Raw genomic sequence first — 22,538 nt, forward strand, 5'->3', positions numbered from 1 at the left:
ATTTCCACGTCAGACCTCTTTCCCTGTCTCCGCACACACACACACACACATGTCCTGTGAGTTCTGTTCCTCTGCAGAACCCTGATGTAAATGCTGAGTTCAACAGGGATAAAATGAACAAATTCCAGAATTCTAGAGCAACAACAACAACAACAATAACAACAACAATAACAAATACTGTTGAAATAAATACAGCAAATAAATACAGCAAACAAAGTAATGAATTATGGCTCATAAAGAGTATATATTCCTTCCGGTTGCCTCAAAATGAAATATGGGTTGTTAAAATCTAGAGGCCACAAGATATTAGGATTACTCATGGGAGGAATCCTTAGGTGCCCTCCGTTTCTCTTTCTGCTTTTAAAGAGAGCAGGCGTGCCCCCCTATAAGCCACTCTCTGGTGTAGAGTTAAAAGGGGACAATGGAACAATAAATTAGAGTCCATGGAGCTGAGCGAGGGTAGTCCATATTATCTGGGCAGCGCTTAGCCTGAGAGTCACTTGTCCCCAGTATCCTGTCTCTCGCTCCTTACTTCCTGCTCCTTCTCTGGCTGTGTCTGAGTCCAGCCACATCTTTTCCCTCTCCTGTAGGAAATATGGAAATAAATTAATTATCATATGGGTAAGACTTTATGACAGTCACCCACTCAGCCAATAAAGCCATCTACTGGAAATGGCCACGTGTTCCAGGGAGGTAGGTACATCCTGCAGAAAACTTCCTTGCTATGGAGTGACCACCCCTGGTTTTATTTTTCAGTGAGGTTCAGCGTCAAGAGTAGGTGGACAACCCATTTCTCTGGAAGCTATTTTGACTTTGGACACAGAGACGAAATTGGCTTATAATGGTCCATGGGGCCCTGAAAGAATGGCAGTAACTGATTTCGTTAGTGGTTTCATCCAAAGCAGAAGATTGCAGCAGCTCCGTTTTCTAAACCACTTAGAGTGTCCCTTGTTCCCTGACCAATATTCTATATTTTTCATGTCTCCATATTAGTGAAATGGAGATGCTTAAGAAGAGTCTCAGATCTCACCAAGGGTAAAGATTCAAAGGGAGCCACAGGTTAGACTGCTTCATATTAATGCCAAATGACATTCCAAAACACTTAGCGGGAAGGGATAAAGAAGTAAATCCTAGATCAGATATGGGATCACATAGTCTCTTAAGCACCCCAGAAATCATAAACTGAAAGAGTACTCTGCAAATATATAAGACTGACAAGACATGATTTGCCTTTGGATTCACGTACAATGACCATGCATCTTATATACACCGGATTGGTGGAAATGCCAGTTTCAGGAGATTTAACTTGGAATCTCCTTTCCAGGGAGGAGGACAAAAATCTTGTCTCAGCAGGTTGGGGAAGCCATTAGGCTCCTACACCAGACACACACAGATGTGCGCTGGAAATGGCTGCTGTGGACACGCGTGAAGTATCTGCTGCTGTGGTTTGATGAGCTCCGTAAAAACCACAGCCAGCCCCCTTCCAGCACCAGGCTCATTAATTTGAACTGTATTGCGCGACGTATTCCTCAGGCAAGGAGAAAATTCTAGACCAATGGAAAGCCAATGCCCATCTGTGACGGACTCCGTGGGGGCCTTTTAAAGAGTCCTGAAACACGGAAGGTATGAAAAATGACATCTGATTTTAAGAATCATGTGCACGGAGGGTTTACCCTTCTAATGGTGAGGACAGTTCAAATAAGTCGTACCCAACTGGAAACTTTGCACCAGGTGAAGAAAGCAAAAGCAGTGTGTCCTTGTGCACTCTGAGCTTCCCCAGGACAACTAATGACAGTGGCTTGGAGGTGGTGGTGGTAGGGGGTTGAGAGCAGGGTAAACCCCCTCCCCGCTTTCTGGGAAGGAAATGGAGGGACATCCTGAAGAGCAGTCACCTCCCATGTTCTCCGGGCTCTGAGCTTCCGGGAACTCTCCCAGTCCCTCCTAGAGGACACTCGACCCACAGGAACCTTCCTAGATCCTCGGCTAACGTGGGATTATGTTTATGATTTGCAGAAACATCTGACCACCAGTGCCCAGGTACCATGCCAAACACACGTTGGCCACAATATAGAAAACCTGGCCGAATACCTCTGTTCTCAGATGGTTGATGATGTAACCAGGAGGCCCCACGGAGAGTGCTGTCGGGTGGTAATCACGACCTGACTCTTGTCCATGCAACGGACTTAGAATGTGGAATCGGCTAAAAGGGTAAACTCGGCTCTGAGACACTGTTCAGGGGAAGTCAGGAGGGCTGGGTTATTTTATGTGGGGGCCCATTTCCCTTCATTTCTTTTCCTTTGCCGCGAAGCACTTCTTTTGGCCGTTATCATGACCGAAATGCCTAAAAAGTGAGTCTGGTCAGGTGCGATCGGTGGTGGTGCACACCTGTAACCCCAGGGGCTCGGGAGGCTGAGGCAGGAGGATCTCAAGTTCAAAGTCAGCCTCAGCAATAGTGAGGCCCTAAGCAACTCAGTGAGACCCTGTCTCTCAACAAAATACAAAATAGGGATGGGGATGGGGCTCCGTGGTTGAGTGTCCCTGAGTTCAATCCCCTATAAAAAGTGAGTCTGGAAAAGACACCAAATATATCCATGTTTTGGGGGTGCAAATATTTCTCATCTCAACTTGATTCAGGCATTAAAGCACACCATGCCTTCTAATGGCTGATACTTTGAAAGAAGCCCAGCTATAAACAAATAATTACATTTTATTTGGATGTAGGGAGCATTTTCTAAATACTGAAGTGAATGGCCTGGAGCACATTCAAATGCACAGAGATGCAAAACCATTTTGTATCTATCATCCTCTTCAAAGGGGAGTTATTTTCACTCTCCATATAAAAGTCCCTTGAAAGACGCAGCAGTTGCAATTCCCGGGATTAACTTGGCACCTCTGAATGTATGCAATCATGTGTGAACTTTCCAATTCAAAAGTGTTTAAAATTGTTTTTATTAATGTACCACAGATATTTACAAGATCTTAATAATATACATTTTTTTTTCTTCTTTCCAAACAAGTCTGTATTAAGAATTCGCGTGTTGGAGGCTGGAGAGCCTATTTACAGAATGATTTAGCTTTCAGAAAACTCCCAACCATTTATGGTTATATTCATCGTATAAGCGGCTGAACAGCAAAACAGTAAAAAATCTGTAGGATGACGGACAGGAAATGGGTGCGAGGTTCTAAGACTTGACTTCCTCTGGAACTCAGACCTGCAAAATAAAAAGGAGAACACAAAACCACTTGGAAACATATAATGGCTCATTAGATTAACTCTTCAAGACAGAAAACACTCATTTCTCTTCCAGTCACATATTTTATTATATTCACTTTAATTATAATATGTTTAATTTTAGGAGGTGCCTTTATTCTTTGTTTTAGGCTGTTTTAAATGCAAAATGGCAGTCAAGGAGGGTTTAAACTGGTGATGCCTTCCTAAAGTGCGGGTTAAAATTGGTCATGGCTGGGTGTGGTGGCTCACATCTGTAATCCCAGTGACCTGGGAGGCTGAGGCAGGAGGATCTTGAGTTCAAAGCCAGCCTCAGCAACTTAGTGAGGCTCTAAGTGACTCAACAAGACCCTGTCTCCAAATAAAATACAAAAAAGGACTGGGGATGTGGCTCAGTGGTTAAGTGCCCCTGCATTCAATCCTTGGTAGCAAAATAAACAAAATAAAATAATAAAATACACTTGGATGGTTGATGATTGGACATTGATCACAGCCACAGGCCCTTCTCATTCCTTTTAAGCAAAGACGCTAAAATATTCTTATATCCTAAGTCTGACTGATTGGCACTGGCACTGAATAAAGGATCTTACTGCCAAGTTGTGGCGGGGTTCAGTATGAATGCGGTGGTTGATTGGTGATGTCCGCCCTGAATCTGGAAAGCGCTGTATGGGAAGCACACTTCTCATTTGCTACCCCTATTCTACGAGGCCTTTAAGAATCCATAAAAAAAAAAAAAATCTGCATCTTTGGTGCCAACAGAATGAATGAAGAAATTGCCCACCAAGAACACAGAAGGTTTGTGTTTTTGTTTTTTTTTCCCAAATGAATAAACCTAAGACTGCAATAAATAATGCACCATGCAAGTTGGAAAGATTAAAGAAAAACTCCTTCCTCCCTTCTGGTTCACCCATAAAAAATGGAACCACGGGCCTTTTAGTTTCTCCCCAATAATCAAACAAGAATTCGGAAGTTTCCTGAAACCCAGGTTTCCTTGTGCAGCTGTTTCAACTGGAAGAATCTACAAGAGCCCCCCTCCCCCCCCCCCCCCCCCCCCGGGGACCCCACTCACTGGACATTTTTGGAATTCTGATCTCCTCACTGCTGCTGCCGTCCCCGCCGTCGCTGACCGTCCTTATCTCTATCAAGTAGTCTTCTTCAAAGGGAACCAGGAGCTCCGCGGAGGTGTTGTTGGTTTCCAAAATGTGAGTCTTGCTCTGTCTGTTCTGCCGGTACAGAATCTGCGTAAAATGGCGAATGGGGTTAATACGGACCCGGAGACTTGTCACACCCTGTTTATGAAACACCATGAGGCAAAAAAAAAGTCATTATCCCATACTGTGATCCTCATAGGGAAGAGTCACAGTGATGTCTGTTCTTTAAACGTGTTTGTTGCTAAGAATAAGATGTCTCTGTCAGGGACTGGAATCCCAGAGACTCAGGAGGCCAAGGCAGGAGAATCCAAAGGGTGAGGCCAGCCAGCCTCAGCCATTTAGCCAGGACCTATGCAACTTAGCAAGCATCTATCTCAAAAATGATAATAATAATTATAAAAAATTAAAAGGGCCAGGGATGTGACTCCGTGGTAGAGCACACTTGGGTTCCATCTTCGTTTAAAAAAAACAAAAAAAGAAAGAAAGAAAAAGGTCTCTACTTTGGCCACCGTCCTCTGGAATGACTAGATTGATCTCTGCTAATTAAGTGGCTTGAGGCTATCCTCATTGGTGCTGGCTGTTTAAAGTCAGTGTTAGGTTTGGACCCACGTCAAGTGTCTGAGCGTCTATTCCCACTGACGGAGGACACGCTGTGCTCTGGGTACTTGACAACCCCCTTGTTAAATCATCTGAATGATTTTGAAAGGTCAGCGCCTACGGGACCCTGAGTTCTAGAAATGCTCCTTGAACGTATCCTTTGACCTCATCGACATTTCACATCCACAACCCAAACACACATCACCTTTTGATGGCAAGAGGAGTCACCTTCAAAGAGTAGACAATATGGAACCCTGCAGAATTCTGTATTATGATGGTCCAGGAAACGCCACTGGACTCAGACTCTGAGACCTTTGCAGTCAAGCACCCGAAGGCACCAGTTTTCAAACAACTTTGTAAAATCATCCTGCTGGGTGCCCTGGGGGTGCACATCTATCATCCCAGCGGCTCAGGAGGCTGAGGCAGGAGGATCTCGAGTTTAAAGCCAGCCTCAGCCATGGTGAGGCACTAAGCAACTCAGTGAGACCCTGTCTCTCAATAAAATAAATACAAAATAGGGGGGGGGGAGGTGGCTCAGGGGTCGCGTGCCCCCTGAGTCCAATCTCTGGTACCCAAATAAATAAATAAATAAATAAACTAAAATTATCCTGTCTCCGTAGGCAGCAAATTTGTCTTCTACTTTTTTTTTTTTTTAAATGACATTCCTGATTCCTTGGTGTCATAATTCATAGAACTAAGGGAAAAAGTAGGACTCACCTTGTAGCCCAGCACTTCAGACTCGTTCTCCATGGTCTTCACGTGCTCCCAGTTCAAGCACAACTTGGAGTTGGAGAGCTTCCAGGCAATGTTGGCGGGTGGTTGGCTGGGGGCTTTAAAAGACAAAGAGTCCAGTGAATATTAATCAGCTCATGGCCCCTGCACACTGTGCTATATAACACGAAATGGGAAGAACGAGTCTCCGATGATTAGCATAGAAGGAGCTGAAATGTTTTCGGTGTCATTTGAAATCTCGTGTTAATTGTAATCAGAGTAAGCAGAATTTATTCCAATTCCGAGTCATTGGAGAATGTCTTTGTGACAAGCGTATGAATTCATAATGGCTTCCCGAATGTCCAGTGTTCATTTATTAATCATTGGCTGTGGAGTGCGTTGGTTGTGCTTAAGTGAATCAGAAGTCGCTATGATTAGGGTGGCATGGAGCAGTCAATCAATGGGTACGTTAAGCAAATTCTGATGGTGTTGAAACTGTTTAGGACTCTTTAGCTGTAACACTGTAACCAACTCAAGATATCCTAAGCAAAATATGAGTGGTTGATTTTAAAGGAAATAATTGAACCTGTTAGCAGAGTCTGGAGAAGAGAAAAATGTCAAGGTCTTAGCACAATCCGCTGTGTGCTCATATTAGTATAGACCACGTCTTTGTCATTCTGAGTGTATGTGACAGAAGTCGTAACTGCCCAGACTATCTGAAGATGGAAAAATGCCTGTATTCAAAGGTAGCTCAAGCTGGAATTCCAATGAGAAAACTGTGTCTATCTCAACTCTATCACCCGTGCTGGACAGTGAGCCTGAAGCGGGTCATTTAATGTAAATAGAGCTGGTGGGAACCCAAACATGGGATAAAAAAAATCATCAGGAAGAGGCTGATTATTCCAGGGGGTGTTTCCTCCAACTCCAAACTGTGGCTTTGAGTTCCTTGAAAGCAATGTTGTTTGGGAGAGAGGGAAAGTCAGGAACTAGAGGCAGCGTCCTAAAAGTACAGGATCCCAGTTCACCAAGACCCATTGACAAACAAGAAATCCAGATTCCAGGCCGGGAAGTCACTCATCCCGACAAACACAGCTACCTGGAGGCAGACCGGGTCAGAAGGCGGGTCTCTTGGTTTCCAATCAGTTGCGTCCCTATGACCAGGGGGACAGAGATTTGAGCCAAGGATCTGAGCCCCAGGTGATTATTTTTGGGATGTGAAAAACCAGGAGAGATTTCACATCATCCAGCTGCAAAGCAGAGGCAAAGATAAAACTTCCCAGGAAGATCTTTCTTGGCAAGTCTTTGGAGTTTGAGAAGCCGAATGACCCTGGCAGAAATGACGTCTGTTGGAATTTTCACTTAACTACTGCTTCATGCTACTGGACACTCTTTCCCATTGTGCAAGATGCACGGTGCCCCATGGGGTATGACCCTGCCTTCCCTGGTCTCCAAATCCACCAGAACACCACTACTGTCCACCCAGCCACTAATGCCACCCTGGGGATACGTAGACAGAGCAATGCTCCCTCCGATGCTCCCAAGGGGGCTCCGTTTATGTTTATTGTGAATTTATCATCATGAATGACAGTTCCTCTTGGCCACGTGTTTCTCTAACTCTGCGCAGGATCTGAGCCTTCTCAACTCTGTTATTACCGACCCCGGCACCGTCGTGCGTGGCACAGAAGAGGCACACAATTCAGATATGTTTCATAAGTGATTTGCAATTAGATGGTGAAAGAAAACTGCTCAAGGTCCTTTGCCATCTTCTGAGGTCTCATTGATTGTGCCGTGGGCCATGGGCAGATTCGTAGGTGACTCACTGGGGGCCCAGCCATTCATTATGTTGTCCTACCTTCAAAGACAAATGCCGAAGTTGGACCCACGGCCATCCATGTGTGTTCCTAAGATGGACAGACCCATCGGACTGACAGTCTCCTAGAACGAACCCAGCCCTAATTAAAGGCTCGAGAAGTCTATGTTCAGCACAGGCTGAATGCATCCCTGCCAATACATTCACCTCTGAAGGACCAGATGGCAATATCAATGATGTTGTCACTATCTTCCTGTATTTTACTCCAAAGTGTCTTTTCTCATCTGTTTTTTTTTTTCTTTTCCTTTTTCTCAGCTATTAGAAAAAAAAAATAAGTAATACGAAAAGTCTCACAAGATATTCCGGCTTTAAAATTCTAGTATACTTTTTGGTTGTCTTTCTTTGATTTCTTGTTCTTTAAGATGGAGCAGCAACATGAACTTCATCATGCAATCAATACGCAGCCAATATAAATTCATCCTTCAGCATCTTTGGGCCTGATGGAGTCGGAACGTTTCTTTGGGTGCTGGGTTGGATTTGTTTGCTCACGTTAGAGAAAAAGCACTGTTTTGAACATGCAGAGTTCACGGATGAAGCAAATGTGCAAGAAGGAGACAGAGAAAGGACTTACACCAGCAGTGTGGATGAGTGAGTTGTGACCTTGACAATAACCTTGTGACTGACATATTTGCTTTTGCTTCCTCATCCACCAAAGCAGAAGCAAAATACCCCAATAATATATGAGGGAACTTCCACCAGGAGGGAGTACTTTGGAAAGAGTGGCCAGTTACATGGATTAATTAGAATGCTTTATTTTTCTTGCTATCACAGAGGTAGAAAGAGGCAGCCTTTGAAGTCAGAGAGAACTTGAATTTGCATCTATTCTCTGCCAAGAGCCCTGGGTTGTCTTATCTTTGAAATGAGACTAATCACTCCTGGTTGATAAGATTCTCAGCCTATATGAAACAAAATATGAAACACACTTCTCTTCCTTAGTGGTACATATTAAAAAAAAAAAAACCTCAATCACTGTTAATTCTCTCTCCTAAGACCAGACGTTCACCACTGTGGTGTTATGACATAATCAGTTTTTCAATGGTGTTCCACCGTGGTTTGTTACCGATAATAAAATTCAGAAGTGGGCAATCGATTCACTTCTTAAGTATAATTAGCATATCTTCAAGACTGTCACTTAATAATACAACTCTTACTTGCTTCTTTATAGGATTTTTGAAAGGAGGATAAAAATGGAAGACTCTCTCGGCTAATTATCTGGGAAGCTCTACTACTCTCTAGCCTTTGTCTTTATCCACAAGGGTTTCTAAAATGACCGTGCCACACATCTGCCATTAAAAAACAAAATAATAATAATAAAAAAATCTCTGAAAGCTCTTTACAAGGACATCACCTTAAAAAGAGCACTGTTACCAGTTCTGTCTCCATGAAGCTGATTAAAGTGGATTGCAAATATCTAAAAATGGAATTGTAATATCTACTACCTTAAAAAGCCAAAGGCCAGGTGTGGGGGCACATGCCTATAATCCCAGTGGCTCAGGAGGCTGAGGTAGGAGGATAATGAGTTCAAAGCCAGCCTCAACAAAAGCGAGGCTGCTAAGCAACTCCTTGAGACCCTTCTTCGAAATAAAATACAAAATAGGGCTGGAATGTGGCTCAGTGGTCGTGTGCCCTGAGTTCAATTCCTCATACCCCCCACCCCGCAAAAAGCCAAAGCCCTTCCTGTGGATTTTATGAAACACATGTCAGAAAGCCTGTACCAGGTTTATACTGGTAAACTAAACAAACAAGTACTTCTTCTAGTTAAGAAAAAAAAAAAAAAAGTTTTGCAGGCAATTTCCAAGAACGAAATCATTTCCTGTTAATCAAATGACAAAGCGACATTAAACTAGCCTCCACAGTTCTAATGGTCTCCCTGTAATCAATTTCTCTGTAGATGGCATTTATATTCAACTGTAGTTCACACTGTGAACTCAATTCAAAAACAACTTCTTATGTTACACTTCTGAGGAACAGCACGGGGCTGACATTTGGGCAAGAGAGAAAGAACATAAGTGCAAGAGAGAATAAAAAGCTTAATGCTTCCTTTATGTCTAAATATGGATTGATTGCATATTTACAGCAAGAAAGAATCCAGCACCGAGCTCTAGTCAGTCAACGTCAGGGTCCAAACGGAGACAAGATTTGTAAACACTTTCTGCTCCCGTTTCTCAGTGCGTCTTTCCACGCGAGCAGGGCTTTGTTTGTTTTGTTGTTGTTGTTGTTTTTTTTATTTCTCTTTTCCTCTTAGAATTTATGTAAATATTTTCCTTCCTTTGGTTGAAAATCTAAATGCCTTGTAAGTGATGTCTGGAGGGATCACAGTATATTTGGAGATGCTCTGAGCTGCCTTTTGCAAATGTATCCTATCACTAAGCCACAGTCCTTCCCGCTGAATGGCTGAGGTTTATTAAAGACAACACACCACTCTCATCGTGGTCATCCACAGCAACAATAGTAGCACACTGAAGCAACTTTGTATTATGCAGTTTTTTGTTTCAATGTAGAAGTCCTTCGGTCTTCTAATTCTTTGGATCTTTGAGGACCTATCCAAATATGCATTCTTCTAGGACAGGTATTTCTTCTTAGATATATCTGAGACTCTTATTTTATTCACAGTATTTTCATAATTCATTATTATTTCAACTCCATCTTTGCTTACTTTCAGTTATTTTTCTACTACAAGAAAAAGTGCCTGAAGGCAAGAATCCCAAAAGCCACTCTCTCTTTAGTGGATAAACAAATCATCTTATTTCCAGGGGGAAAAAAAAAAAAAAAAGGTTCTACCGTCTACCTCCTTTTTAGCTCACCCAATCAGACTAGGCAGAGATTTTGGTAAATATGAGCTCTGCTCTCTCAATTCCCAGAGGAAGATCAGACATCAGACAGAGAATCTACCCACGGTGACAGTGTGAATGGGCGATGGATACAGAATTTTTTGATGTCACCACGGGCTCAGAGGTGATCCTGATGATATCTCAAGCTCCGTGGAGAAATCCAAGTGAAATCCAAGGCTGGTATTGAGAATCAGGGCTATCTCCCCAACATTTCGTTAAAGGGATTTCTCATGTAGGCAGTGGGTGTCCTTCTAGAAGAAAATTTCTGCCACGAATCTATAAAGAGAAACAGGGGCAGTAAAGAGTGGTTCCCTCCTGCTCTCTAACAATGCAACCATGTGCAATCCCCTCCAAAGAAGAATCACACACAACAGGAGGCAGGGAGCGCTCATACGTGGCAGCCACTGGGTCGCCAGGGTGTCCGCTAGCCACATCTTTGGGATCTCAGTGCTAGGGCGCGAGAGGTACACAGCATCCTTGCTCCTCTCTCAGATGAGAAGGTGTAGCCAGAGTTGTCAAATAACATGGATGTCACATCCAGATGACTGTCAGAGCTAGTTGAGGGGTAGGAGAGGAAGGGACTTTGAGACAGACTGGCCAAGATCAAGTGTGTCTTTTTTTGGTTATTTTTCATTCTATGGGAAAAAAGAAAAGAATGACAATGTGGGAACACGGGAAGGCTAGGTTTGCATTTTGGGCCAAAAAAAAAAAAAAAAATTCAGAGACTGCATCTGGAGGAGGAGAGACTACTCAGACAGTTAGAGAGTGCATTAGTCAGCTGTTCGTTGCTGTAACCAAAAGATCTGAGAAGAACAACTTAGAGGAGGACAGGTTTGTCTGAGTCCTTGATTTCGGAGGTTCAGTCTGTATTTGGCTGATTCCATAGCTGAGGGCCCAAGTCACAGACCGTCCTGGTAGACGGGTGAACCCAGCCTAATTCCACCTGAAGACTGGGAGCCATCTCATCACAGAGTTATAAAAAGTTAATTTCTATTTTACTGTAAATTCCTGCGATTTCCAAACTTGCTTGGAATGCCTGCCCGTGCCTTGAACTCACCCATGCCCGGCTTTCCCTGACCACGTGACAACCCTCTCTGAAACCTTGGTGGCACCTCATAAATTCTGGTGTCGGGATCTAAATTGACTCCCTAACTTGAAATGTCGAACCGTTTAGATCATGAACCTACTCTCTGCCTTTGGATTCTGCTTTTCAAAATCCTGTTATCTGTAAGTTCTCGAGACACCCTCCTCCCTTTTGCGACTTTTTGTGCTATAAAACCTTGTTCCCGGAGAGTTGGGGTGCTGATCTCTAACCCACGGATTTTGGGGAGAGACAGTCCCCCAGCCGGCCGGAATTACAAGCTTGCTTTAATTTGGTTTAAGATTGGAGTCGGTGGTCTTTTCTTTGTGTCGTGGTTTAACGGTGGAAGAGGAGATCAGCTCAGGACATGGCACCAGGAAGCAGAGAGAGAGAGAGAGAACTTCACTCACCAGGAACACAATATAAACCCCAAAGGAACACCCCCAGTGACCTGCCTCCTGCAGTGAAGATACCCCACCTGCTCAAAGTTACCACTATTCATCCATCCGTGGATTCATCCACTGATTAGGTTACAGCTCTCATCACCATTTTGCTCCTGAAATTTGCTGTATGTTCTCACATGGAAGGTTTTGGGGGAATACCTTATATCCAAACCATAACAGAGGGGGATATTATAACCAGAGCAGTGGAAACAGGATGACGAGATTTCATGCTTACAGCGTATCAGTCTAACGGATGACGTGGAAACACCTTTCTGAGCCTTCCTGTCCTCGTATCTAAGAATGACAATATGAAACTCCTTGATTTGCTGCAGAATTAGATGAGATGCAGTTTGAAGAAATTAACGCAGGCTCGGAGTCACAGGCTCGGAGTTTCATATTCCATAACTGTGGCCGGCAGGAAAATAGTCTCCTAGAAAGATCCACCTCCTGATCCTCAGATCCCAGGGGCTATGTAACTCTACATGGAAAAGAAGAGCTTGCCTGTGGGATTGGGTTAAGGATCTTGGTGTGGGCAAAGCATCCTGGATTGTTCTGGTGGAGTTGATGGGATCCTAAGGTTCTGAAGGAAGAGAGTCGGAGTTCAAGGAGCTGTGCTCACAGTAGCAGAGGGTCAGAGGGGAGAGAGAGAGAGAGAGAGGAAGCTCCCCAGAACTGCTAGCACTCAAAGTGTAAAATGGGAAGCAAGAAGAATTCTCCAGAAGCCAGGAAATCCCAAGGAACAATTCTCCGGATTCTCCAAAGGCAGGGCCATCCTTACCAACACGGAGATTTCTACCCAGGGAAACTATTCTTCACCTCTGAACTCTAAAAGCATAGGACGATCCATTTCTATTTGTTTTAAAATACTGTCTGTGGCCACCTGTGACAGTATCACTAGGAAGTGTTACCATTCTGTCCTCATGACATCTGCCATCACGCAGGATGTCAAAAGACCGCGCTGGAAGGTGGGGCTGGTGTTCAGATACAGCAGGGTAGAGATTTGTGTCACCCCCCTTGCTCTCAAGGGCTTGTTGGCTATTATGTTAATGGCGCTGAAGCATACAGGCTGGTGGTGAAAGCCAAATTTTTAAGAAATACTGAAAGTAGATTTTTTTTTTCACGAAATAAATTGGGACCTGCCAAGGATTTTGTATTTGATTCAATTCAGAAAGAACACACAGAGGCCTTCACTTAAATCTTTCTGATTCTCATTTCGATTTTTCCCATAGCCGATACACACGACCACTCCATTTTGGGGTGATGTCATTCCTGGCTCATGAAACCAATTCCAAAAGATCTATATCTCCAACATTTTTTATGAAGTGATGATATGCTATTAGATCAAACCACCAGTTGTTTTCTTGGCATTTGATTCAAATTTCCATCAAATCCGTCCAAGTTTCTCTGCCGAATAAACTTGATGTTAAAAAGAAAATTTTCTTCTTTGGAAGACATAGATTAGCCCAAACTAATGCACATTTATGTTGGGCTGCATGGGCAATCAAATAGCAAATGCAGGTCACAGAAGAAAAGTTCTGACTGAGGTTTTGTATCTGTCTTTTGTATGTCATATATCATGACATATCTCAGAAATGCATACGTATTTATGTATCTGGACATACACAGCAATCTCATTCTGAAATACATGCTTCGTTCACTCTTCAGGTCTCAACCACCTTAAGCTGATCAACGGGATGATGCCTATAATAAATCGACCTCAGTCTGGGCTCCATGACTGCACTGAATTGTCTGTGTGAGCTTTTCACGATACAAATCTGTGCTTTTTAAAACAACAAAACAAAACAAAACAAAACAAAAAACCAAAAAACAAAAAACAAGAAAAAAAACCAAACAAATACTATTCCTACATGTTCCTAATCACCTTTGATTTTGCTTGAGATAGAAACTGAATTCCACCCAGAATTTTTGTGACATTGGCGCCACTGCATCAGCTAGAACTGAATGTCTGGGCAATCTGAAAACCACGGATTGACTGGAGATTTCCATTCCTAGCTGCAGAATAGCTGAATTCCGGAGGACTTCAGAACAAACACGGAATCTTATCCTAATACAGGTGTCTGTCAATGACTACATCGCTTTAGTGCAGGTAGAGCAAGACAGGGGGCAGAACAGAGATCCATCTCTAGCTGATCCACTTGTGGGCATCCGTCAGAGGTCAGCCACTCTCAAGCTGAGTAGATTAGAGCATCACTGGACCAGGAACTTATAGTCCACACTTTCTACTCCCTAAAAATGACTGCCCCCTGAGAGTTTTGTTTGTCTCCCTCTTGACGGTTCCTAAGCACTTGGTATTTCCGATGGTCCTCTCGTTGTTAGCGCCTTGTTTGCACTTCACTGATAATTTAGGAAGGTGGTGAGGACAGAAGAATTTCCCATGAACAGACAAGAAAATTAAAGCAGAAAAAAATGGAATGCCTTGTCACTTCCTGTCATGTGATGAGCGTGAGTGCTGTACCCTGAATTGGTACAGCTCTGGTACTGACTGGGCCATCATTGGGTCATCTATTTCACCAAGGGTCTGTTAACTAAGATGATTTTCAGGTTCCTTTTGACCATAGTGAGTGTAAGCATAAGGGGAAAAAACCCCTAATATCACCTGATTTTCAAACTCTTCTCAACCGTCTTCCCCAATACGCAAGAGTAGTGACGACACAGCACTCACAGGCCAGTGAGAGTTTGGCATTTTGTTGGTAGCATTGAATTTACGTCTTAGTCTTTCTTAAAATTCAACAACTACAGAAGTCCTCCCCTCATCCACAGTTTTACTTTTCATAGTTTCAGTTAATCCATGCTCAATGATAGACTGAAAATATTAAATGGGATGTTAAAAAAAAAACTAAATAATCTATAAAATTTAAATTGCAAGCTGTTGTATCGTGACGAGATCTCCCGCTGTCCCGCTCCATCCAACCCAGGACATGAGTCATCCCTTTGTCCAGCGTATCCAAGCTGTATAGACTACTCACCCGTTAGTCATTTGGTAGCCATCTCAGTTATCAGATCAATAGTCAAAATACGGGTGATGTATGTCCATCTACTGTGTACGAGGGATATTTAAACATATAAAAATCACAAAATATTCACATGATAGCTATGAGTTACTCCTTTGTGATCAGACCATTCCCAATTTTTCACTGTGCTCCACATTGTAGAATATGTGTTCCTTACTGAACTCAGGCAGAGGGGATGGGCAACCGTAATCAGTGATCACCTCTGATTTAGTAGCCCCAACTATGTGACAGAGGCCAGGGCGTTTACAAAAGGGAGATGGGTGAGAGGAAGCAGAAGAGTTCATCTTTAGATTTCAGGGGCATCCAAGTAAAGTATAGTGAGAGACATCCTTGGAGGAAAGATTTAGGTATCCGACAGGGTACACCGTGAGACTCAAATGATCAATAAAACAAAGCAAGAAATAAGGAAAAAATATTTACTCATCATTTACCAACGTGCTAAGCACTTGTTAATAAGTTTCCCTTTCAACCTTGGACAACGCTCTAGGAGGCCATAATGCTGATTTTTCTCCATGTAACAGGTGCTACTGAGACTCAGAGAGAGAGAGAGAGTAACCACTCAGCATTTCTGGGATGGGAGGTTTTGAACTCATTTGGGGAAATGCAAACTGAACTCACCACTCCTCCACACAACCCTCTTCTGTCTTTAAATACTGACAGCTCTCCATCCATCCTCGGGAATTCCATAATGATCCCAAGAGTTTCTCTGGGTGGTCCCCAGAAGGTTTCAACAGTTATTGACATTAAAGATACAAATGCGGTCACCACAGGAACCCAGACATAAGGTCCATTCACTTACTACTCAGGAAATGGACTCAGGGTAGGAAAGGGCCTCCACTCACAGACCAGTCTCATTTTCCCAAGGGGGAGGTGGATACTTACGGGACTTTTTGGTGGTGACGTTGACCGGGGGGCTTGAGGGACCTGTCCCTGCTGTGTTATAAGCTCTCACTGAAGCAAAGTAGATGGTGTTGGCTTTCAGTCCCGTGATGTTTTTGGTGGTGACATTTCCACTGACCCGGGTCCGACCAACCATGGATTCCTTGGAGTCGTCCGTCCAGTATAAGATCTGGTTATTCAAAGAAAAGAATAAGCCATTCGCGGCTTTCCAACAACCATCCACGGCAGGCATTTGGAGAGAGACAGCGTCAGAGACAAAAATGTTTCCCAATTACCAACGAATGTGGCAAAACCACCAAATTACTAAAGTCTAATACATAAATAAAAAAAAAAAGACGAAATAAAAGATACTATAGGTGAATACATATTCTTAATAAAAACTAGAGAACACGGGGCTTTCCTAAATTTCCAAACTAAAGTGATTCATGAGCTTGTGTGAAGGTTATCGGCTTGAACAAAGAGCACATAACACATCTGAGCAAAACAAATTTCACGCGTCAATCAGAGACACTAGCAATGATGTTCTGCTACTGCCATTAACTCCAGAGTTCTTTGGATCAGAGGGTAGTTAATAATTGAACTTATACTGATCCCTTTTCATGCTTTTAGACACGATAAAAAAGGAAAAACAAAGAGAATAAAGGGTAAATATCTATTTCTAAGTCCTTACAGCCTAGTTAGGAGATTAGAATAGCTATATGGAATGAAACCATGGGATGTTTTCCAAAGATGTGAAACAGGAAAAAAAAAAACAAACTATAAGAATTTGGAGGAAGACAACATGGATCAAAGAACAGTCCTAGAGATGAGCTTTGAGAAATAAATAGGGTTCAGATAAGAGGCTTGGCACTCTAGACATGGAATGGCAAGGATACTACCAAGTGGGTTTAACTTTACCTCTTGTTTGGATCAGAAGGTTCATGTTAATAGGAAAACGACCCTTAACATGGATGCGCCTCTTAAATCTTAACAATATTGATGACAGGTGCAATACTCTATATCAGGTTTCTAGAACTTACTCATCTTATTTAACTGAAACTGTGTGCCCCTTGAAATGCCTACCACTTGTTAATTTCCTGCTTATGATCACTTGGAAAGATTTTCTTCCCTTCATTCCTTCTTTATCTTTAGACGTTGCTATAGTTGAGATCTGAAGTCCCTCCCTAGGCCCCTGATTGAAGGTCCATGGCACTACCTGGGGGCATGGAACTTCTAAGAGGTGGGGCCTAGTGGGAGGAAGTTAGATCATTGCTGTCAAATCCTTCAAAAAGATATTGGGACCCTGGTGCCTTCCTGTGTCTCTCATTGCTTCCTGGCTTCCTGGAGGTGAGCGGTTCCTTGGCCACATGCTCCCACAGTGCAGAGGTCCCTTGCCACAGACCCCAAAGCAACTGGCCAAACAATCATAACCTTAATCCACCAAAACCATGAGCCACAATAAGTCTTCTTTTTAAGTCGATTATCTCAGGTCTTTTGTGACAGCAATGAAAAGCTGACCAATACAGACATACACTGTCATACAGTACAACCTCGGTCAGGGGTTCGGGGATGCTGTGCATGAACCGGTACCTTTAGAGGAAGCGGAAAGTGCACCTGGATTACCTCGTAGCCTAGCACTCGTCCTGTGTTCCTGTTCCAGGCAATAGCGTGCCATGACACCTCCACTTCAGAAGCAGAGAAACTCTGGACGGAAGTTCCCTTTGGGGCCAGCTGAGGTTCTACCATCCAGACAAAGACAGAGCCATCCGTTAGCCGAGAGAGGGGGGGGGGCTTCCAGAAAACCAAGGCCACAGGCACATCAGTTCTCAAGCGGAGCCAACCCAGAAGGAAGGACAACTCACCGTCTTCCCCGGAGTAGACGATGGACACGGGGCTCAGGGAGCCCTCTCCTTCGTTATTATAGACCCCGACTTTGACTTCAAAGGGAGACAGGGGCGTGATGCTGTCGTTGCGGTAGGTGAACCTGGAGGATTCCACAAAGGCGACTCTCTCCCTGGCCCAGGTGGTGGAGCCCACGGGCCGGAACATGACGATGTAGCCAAACCCTTCTCCGTTCTGCAGTTCTTCTGGAATGGACTTGGTCAGAATGTGGTCAGTCAACTCAGCACGGGCCAGAGTGTGGTAATGAGCTCTTAGGATATTTAGTGGTTATTCGGCATTTCTTTTATAGAAACGAACATAGGTATTGGCCCTGTTTAGTGACATACTGAAAAAAAATACTCTTCCTTGGAATGCCAATAGGAAAATGATCCCAAAGAAAGGTATTCAGAGCAATAGATGAAACTTTAAAAATTAAAAAAAAAAACAAATCCTGTACATGTATATCTAGTTCCTTCATCATTCACGAATGAGGATCCTATGTGGTCTAAAAGATACATGGTTTCGAGATGAAAACTAACACATGATTCGAAACTCAGCACAGAAGTCACCTAGTAACTGTTTCAAAACTCTGTATGTTTTCACTTTACGAGAAAATCTTGTAAGATGTGGGTGATGAAATTATGTGACGATAACATACCCTTTAAGACAGAACGTTTTCTCACAAGAAAGCCTAAAGAATCTCCTAGTATCTTCAAAACCCATATCTTCATTTGTAGTGAACCACTTGGTGTGTTTTTCCTGACATAAGCAAATGTGTGACAATCTCCACAGAGAGATCAGATTCTATAAAATACATCCCCAAACCTGAAATCATTCAGATCGCAAAATATAAATAAGTACCCATTTCCCCAGAACTCTGTAAATAAGAAAAAAAAAAAAAGATAAGTCATCACACAGAACAAAGCAAAGGAAAAATAAATTTGGGGCTCGATTCTGGACGGGTATCCACCTGGTTATAAGAAACTTGTATTTAAAAATGGATGACTTCGGGCTGGGGTTGTGGCTTGGTGGTGCTGTGCTTCCGTAGCATGTGTGAGGCACTGGGTTCGATTCTCAGCACCGCATGTAAGTAAATAAAATAAAGGTCCATTGACAAGTAAAAAAATGTTTTAAAAAAATCAATGACTTTGTTGTGTTTTTCCAAAGGAAAAACTTTTATGATGCTTCCTTAATATTTTGGTAGACTAAAAATGCACACCTACCTAACAGGGCATCATAACCTGAGTCCCTCAAGTTCCCAATGACATTTCTGAGACTCTCCTTATCCACTGGAGTTAATTTACTACTACACAGTTGCAGTATCCTCTAGAGTCACACCACGTCTGATGACCCAGCTACCACACCAGAACAAAGGGACCATCTTGCTCAGAATCTATGTGTTGTTCTAGTGCAAAAATCTCTGTGCTCTAGACCAGGAGTGGTGGTGGTGTATCCTGTAATCCCAGACGCTCTGGAGTCTGAGGCAGAAGGATTACAAGTTTGAGGCCAGCCTCCACAACTTAGCAAGGTTCTAAGCAACTTAGCAACACCCCAAATCTAAATAAAATTAAAAAAAAATAGGTCTAGAGATGTGTGTGGTTCCATGGTTAAGGGCTCTGGTTTCCATCCCACCAAAAGAAAAAACAAAAGAAATCTTTGGGCATCATAGTAACCAACAGAAACAACTTCTGTCACTTAGAGAGTTTGCATCTGAAGTAGGAGGACTGGGTGGTGGGCAATCACAGGGCAGGCAATACGCAGAAGGTGGTCAGTAGCAAGGGCACTGGGGCACCTAGAAGCTAAGCAAAAGAAGCTCTCAATTAGACACAGAGGAGAGAGGACTGAACTAGTAGCTAGGTATAAAATTGGAAGCAGTGGAATTGGGAAGAACTGAGGCACAGGTGAGGATTACTAAAGCCAGGGATTGTTCACAAGAACAGGTGGTTCTGGACGAGACTCCTGGGCCCAGAACAGAGATGAACAAAGTTGCAGCTCTGCCTTTGACCTGGCTGCTAAGTTGCTCCAACATTTCCCTGTCCTTGTTACTTTCCATGCAGCTTTACACTAAATCCCCATTAACCAAGATGACCTGAGCAATTCTCTTGTTTCCTGCCATGTGCAACAGTCTTAGAGATACAGAAAGTGAATAGAGCAGGGAAGATACAGTTTCAGAAATCCAACAAGGTCTCTTTTTGACAAGGAGACCGGCATTAAAGCAGTTGGTGAAACTAGGCACACGCCTGTCATCCCAGCGGTTCAGGAGGCTGAGGCTGGAGGATCTCGAGTTCAAAGCCAGCCTCAGCAGAAGCGAGGCACTAAGCAACTCAGTGAGACCCTGTCTCTAAATAAAATGCAGAATAGGGCTGGGGATGTGGCTCAGTGGTCAAGTGCTCTTGAGTTCAATCCCCGGTACACCCTACTACCACCAATCCCCGCCCCCCCCTAAAAAAAACCCTCAAATAGTTGGTGACAGGAAGAGATTGGTGAGAATTTTAGAAACTTGCTGGAATATTAGACTTGTCGGGGGTGCTTCTCTGAGCTCAGATGTCTTCAGAATGCTGAGTCAGAATTCACGGAGATCTGCATGTGTCAATGGAGTACAAGGACTTTCTCCTGGGGTTCCCTTAAGAAAGGTCTAAGACCTGCAGGTTTAGTTGAAGGGGAACCAAAGAGATTTCTTTTAAGTTTTTTTCTTTTCTTTCTTTCTTTCTTTCTTTTTTTTTTTTTCATATGGACAGAGAGTCAGAGGGTGAAGAAATCTGCCTAGCTGTTTCAAGAGAGCAAAAATGAGTGTTTCCTCCTTTAAACAGAGAAAGTGGTCAGTAGAATGAAAGAAATGCAGAATTTTCTAGAGGGAGTGAAATCCATTGCAGATAGATAAAGACTAATAATTTAGTTTGCAAGCCCAGCATCCTAAGAACTCCATCTACGGTTAGAAGCCAAGGCTCAGTAAACTCCACAGCCTTCTAGCCAAATCTGGCGTTCAGCCTGGTTCTGAAAATACAGGTTTCAGGAACACAGCCCAACCATGTTCATTTATATGTGGCCGGTGGCTGCTGCTGAGCTACAACAGCCCAGCAAAAAAGCTAAAGAAGGATCCTGTGGCCCACAGACTAATTTCACTCTCTGACCCTTCATATAAGAAAAAGTGTCCACTCTCGTTATGAATGTCCACCTCCTATTTCATCCTACAGAGTTAATCTATGCTCCAACTTAGAAGTGTTTGGGAGCATACAACATGAACACGCGCTAATGTCCATTTTGCCTTTATTTCTTTTGATCTGTGTCCAGCAACCAGACACGATATCCAACTTGTGGAATATAGCAATTGCTGACTCCTCAGAAAGGAATGACATGCACAGAATCCGTGAGCACCCCACCCCACGTAGAGACTATAATGTAATTAGCTATCGACCTTAAGGAATTTCTGACTACCAGGGAGAAAAAATAAGGTGTGAAACCAGCAAAACTTGCCCACTCTAATGAAAATACTACGTGGCTTTTGTGAAAGCGATTCTCTCGGTAGACTCATGGGAAGGCTAATCAATTTGTGGAAAATATGCCCAGAGAGAGGGTCAGGAGCAATAGGGCAGATACACAGGACTCTTGCCCACCCTGAGCCATCAAAGTACATGGGGACAATTCATGTTCTAACTCATGGCAAACTAAAAAAAGCAAGAAGGGGGAGCCCTGGGTTCGAATGCTTCTCTGTCCAATGGTAGCTTCAGTTTCCTCACCTGCAAGGGCTCTGTGTTATGGGTTGGATGTGAGACGTCTTCCAAAAGCCCACGTGTGAGACAATGCAACCCACTCCGACCCTCTAGAACCATGGAGAATCCAGGGATAGCACAGTGAATGAGTGCTATGGCTTAGGTATGAAGTGTCCCGGGAAAGCTCTTGTGTGAGACAATGCAAGAGAGCTTAGTGGTGAAACGATTGGGTAATGAGAGCTGGATTAATCCAATGATATGAAATGGTAACTAGTCAGCTGGGGTGTGGTTGGAGGAGGTAGGTCACTGGGGGCATGCCTTCAGGGTTTATATTTGGTCCTGGGTGAGCTGAGCTTTTCCTGCTTCTCGGTTGCCATGTCCTGAGCAGCTTTCCTTGGCCTCCACCTTCCGCCATATTGTCCTGCCTCACCTGGGCCCCGGGCAATGGAGCCAACTGTCTCTAAACCAAGAATTCTGAAACCCATGAGACTCACATCAGCCTTTTCTTTTCTCCTTGTTTGGGGCCAAGACAGTCCTGAGACACTGGAAATTAGAGACTGGCAGAAAGTCTAAAGATAAAAGGCCAGAACCAAATTTGCCATCCGTACAAGTCAAGTCAATATGATGTTAAACACAGTGAGCAGAAAGGGTATTCCACGGGCCTAAATATTCATCTGGATACTGGAAAGAACAAGACCGCAGGATATAAAAAGCAATATTAGAGCAACAACCATCCTCGGCGGGTAGGCTAATGGGTTCACCTCCCTCACATTAGAATAGTTCTAATAATAATAATCTAATAATAATAATTAATAATAATAATAATTCTAATAATAATCCAGCTCAACCAGAACTGGTCCTAAAGAAAAGGCTACCAACCAATGCTCCCTAGATATTGAAGTTGTTTTTCTTATACTGGGGAGAAAACTGTGCTGAGTTACTCATCCTCTCATCCTTTAGGACGAGTTAGAATTTCCTAATACCACCCCTAAGTCATTCATCATCAGAACGGTGTATTTTTATCCCATGTATTTTCATATATTTGCAACAGTGATCCAATAAATCTTTTTGTGTTTTTTTTTTTTTTCCTTCAGTGTTCTTCCTGGCTGGCTAAATCTTTTTC

General features: G+C 43.3%; 1 protein-coding gene across 3 annotated transcripts in view; it reads right to left on the reverse strand.

The window, feature by feature from the left end:
- Window positions 1-2,925: 2,925 nt before the first annotated feature.
- The window catches only part of Cntn6 (contactin 6), a 284,323-nt gene continuing 264,710 nt past the window's right edge, over window positions 2,926-22,538 (reverse strand). For all 3 annotated transcript variants that reach the window (XM_078033569.1, XM_078033570.1, XM_005330954.5), the window contains 6 exons: window positions 17,687-17,921; window positions 17,448-17,563; window positions 15,828-16,014; window positions 5,695-5,807; window positions 4,299-4,467; window positions 2,926-3,212 (listed from right to left, as the gene is read on the reverse strand). In XM_078033569.1, coding sequence (XP_077889695.1) covers window positions 3,109-3,212; window positions 4,299-4,467; window positions 5,695-5,807; window positions 15,828-16,014; window positions 17,448-17,563; window positions 17,687-17,921 — 924 coding nt within the window. In that variant the 3' untranslated portion in view covers window positions 2,926-3,108. The remainder of the gene's footprint in view (window positions 3,213-4,298; window positions 4,468-5,694; window positions 5,808-15,827; window positions 16,015-17,447; window positions 17,564-17,686; window positions 17,922-22,538) is intronic.

This window comes from Ictidomys tridecemlineatus, chromosome 16 (genome assembly GCF_052094955.1).
Source record: "Ictidomys tridecemlineatus isolate mIctTri1 chromosome 16, mIctTri1.hap1, whole genome shotgun sequence".
NCBI lineage: Eukaryota > Metazoa > Chordata > Mammalia > Rodentia > Sciuridae > Ictidomys > Ictidomys tridecemlineatus.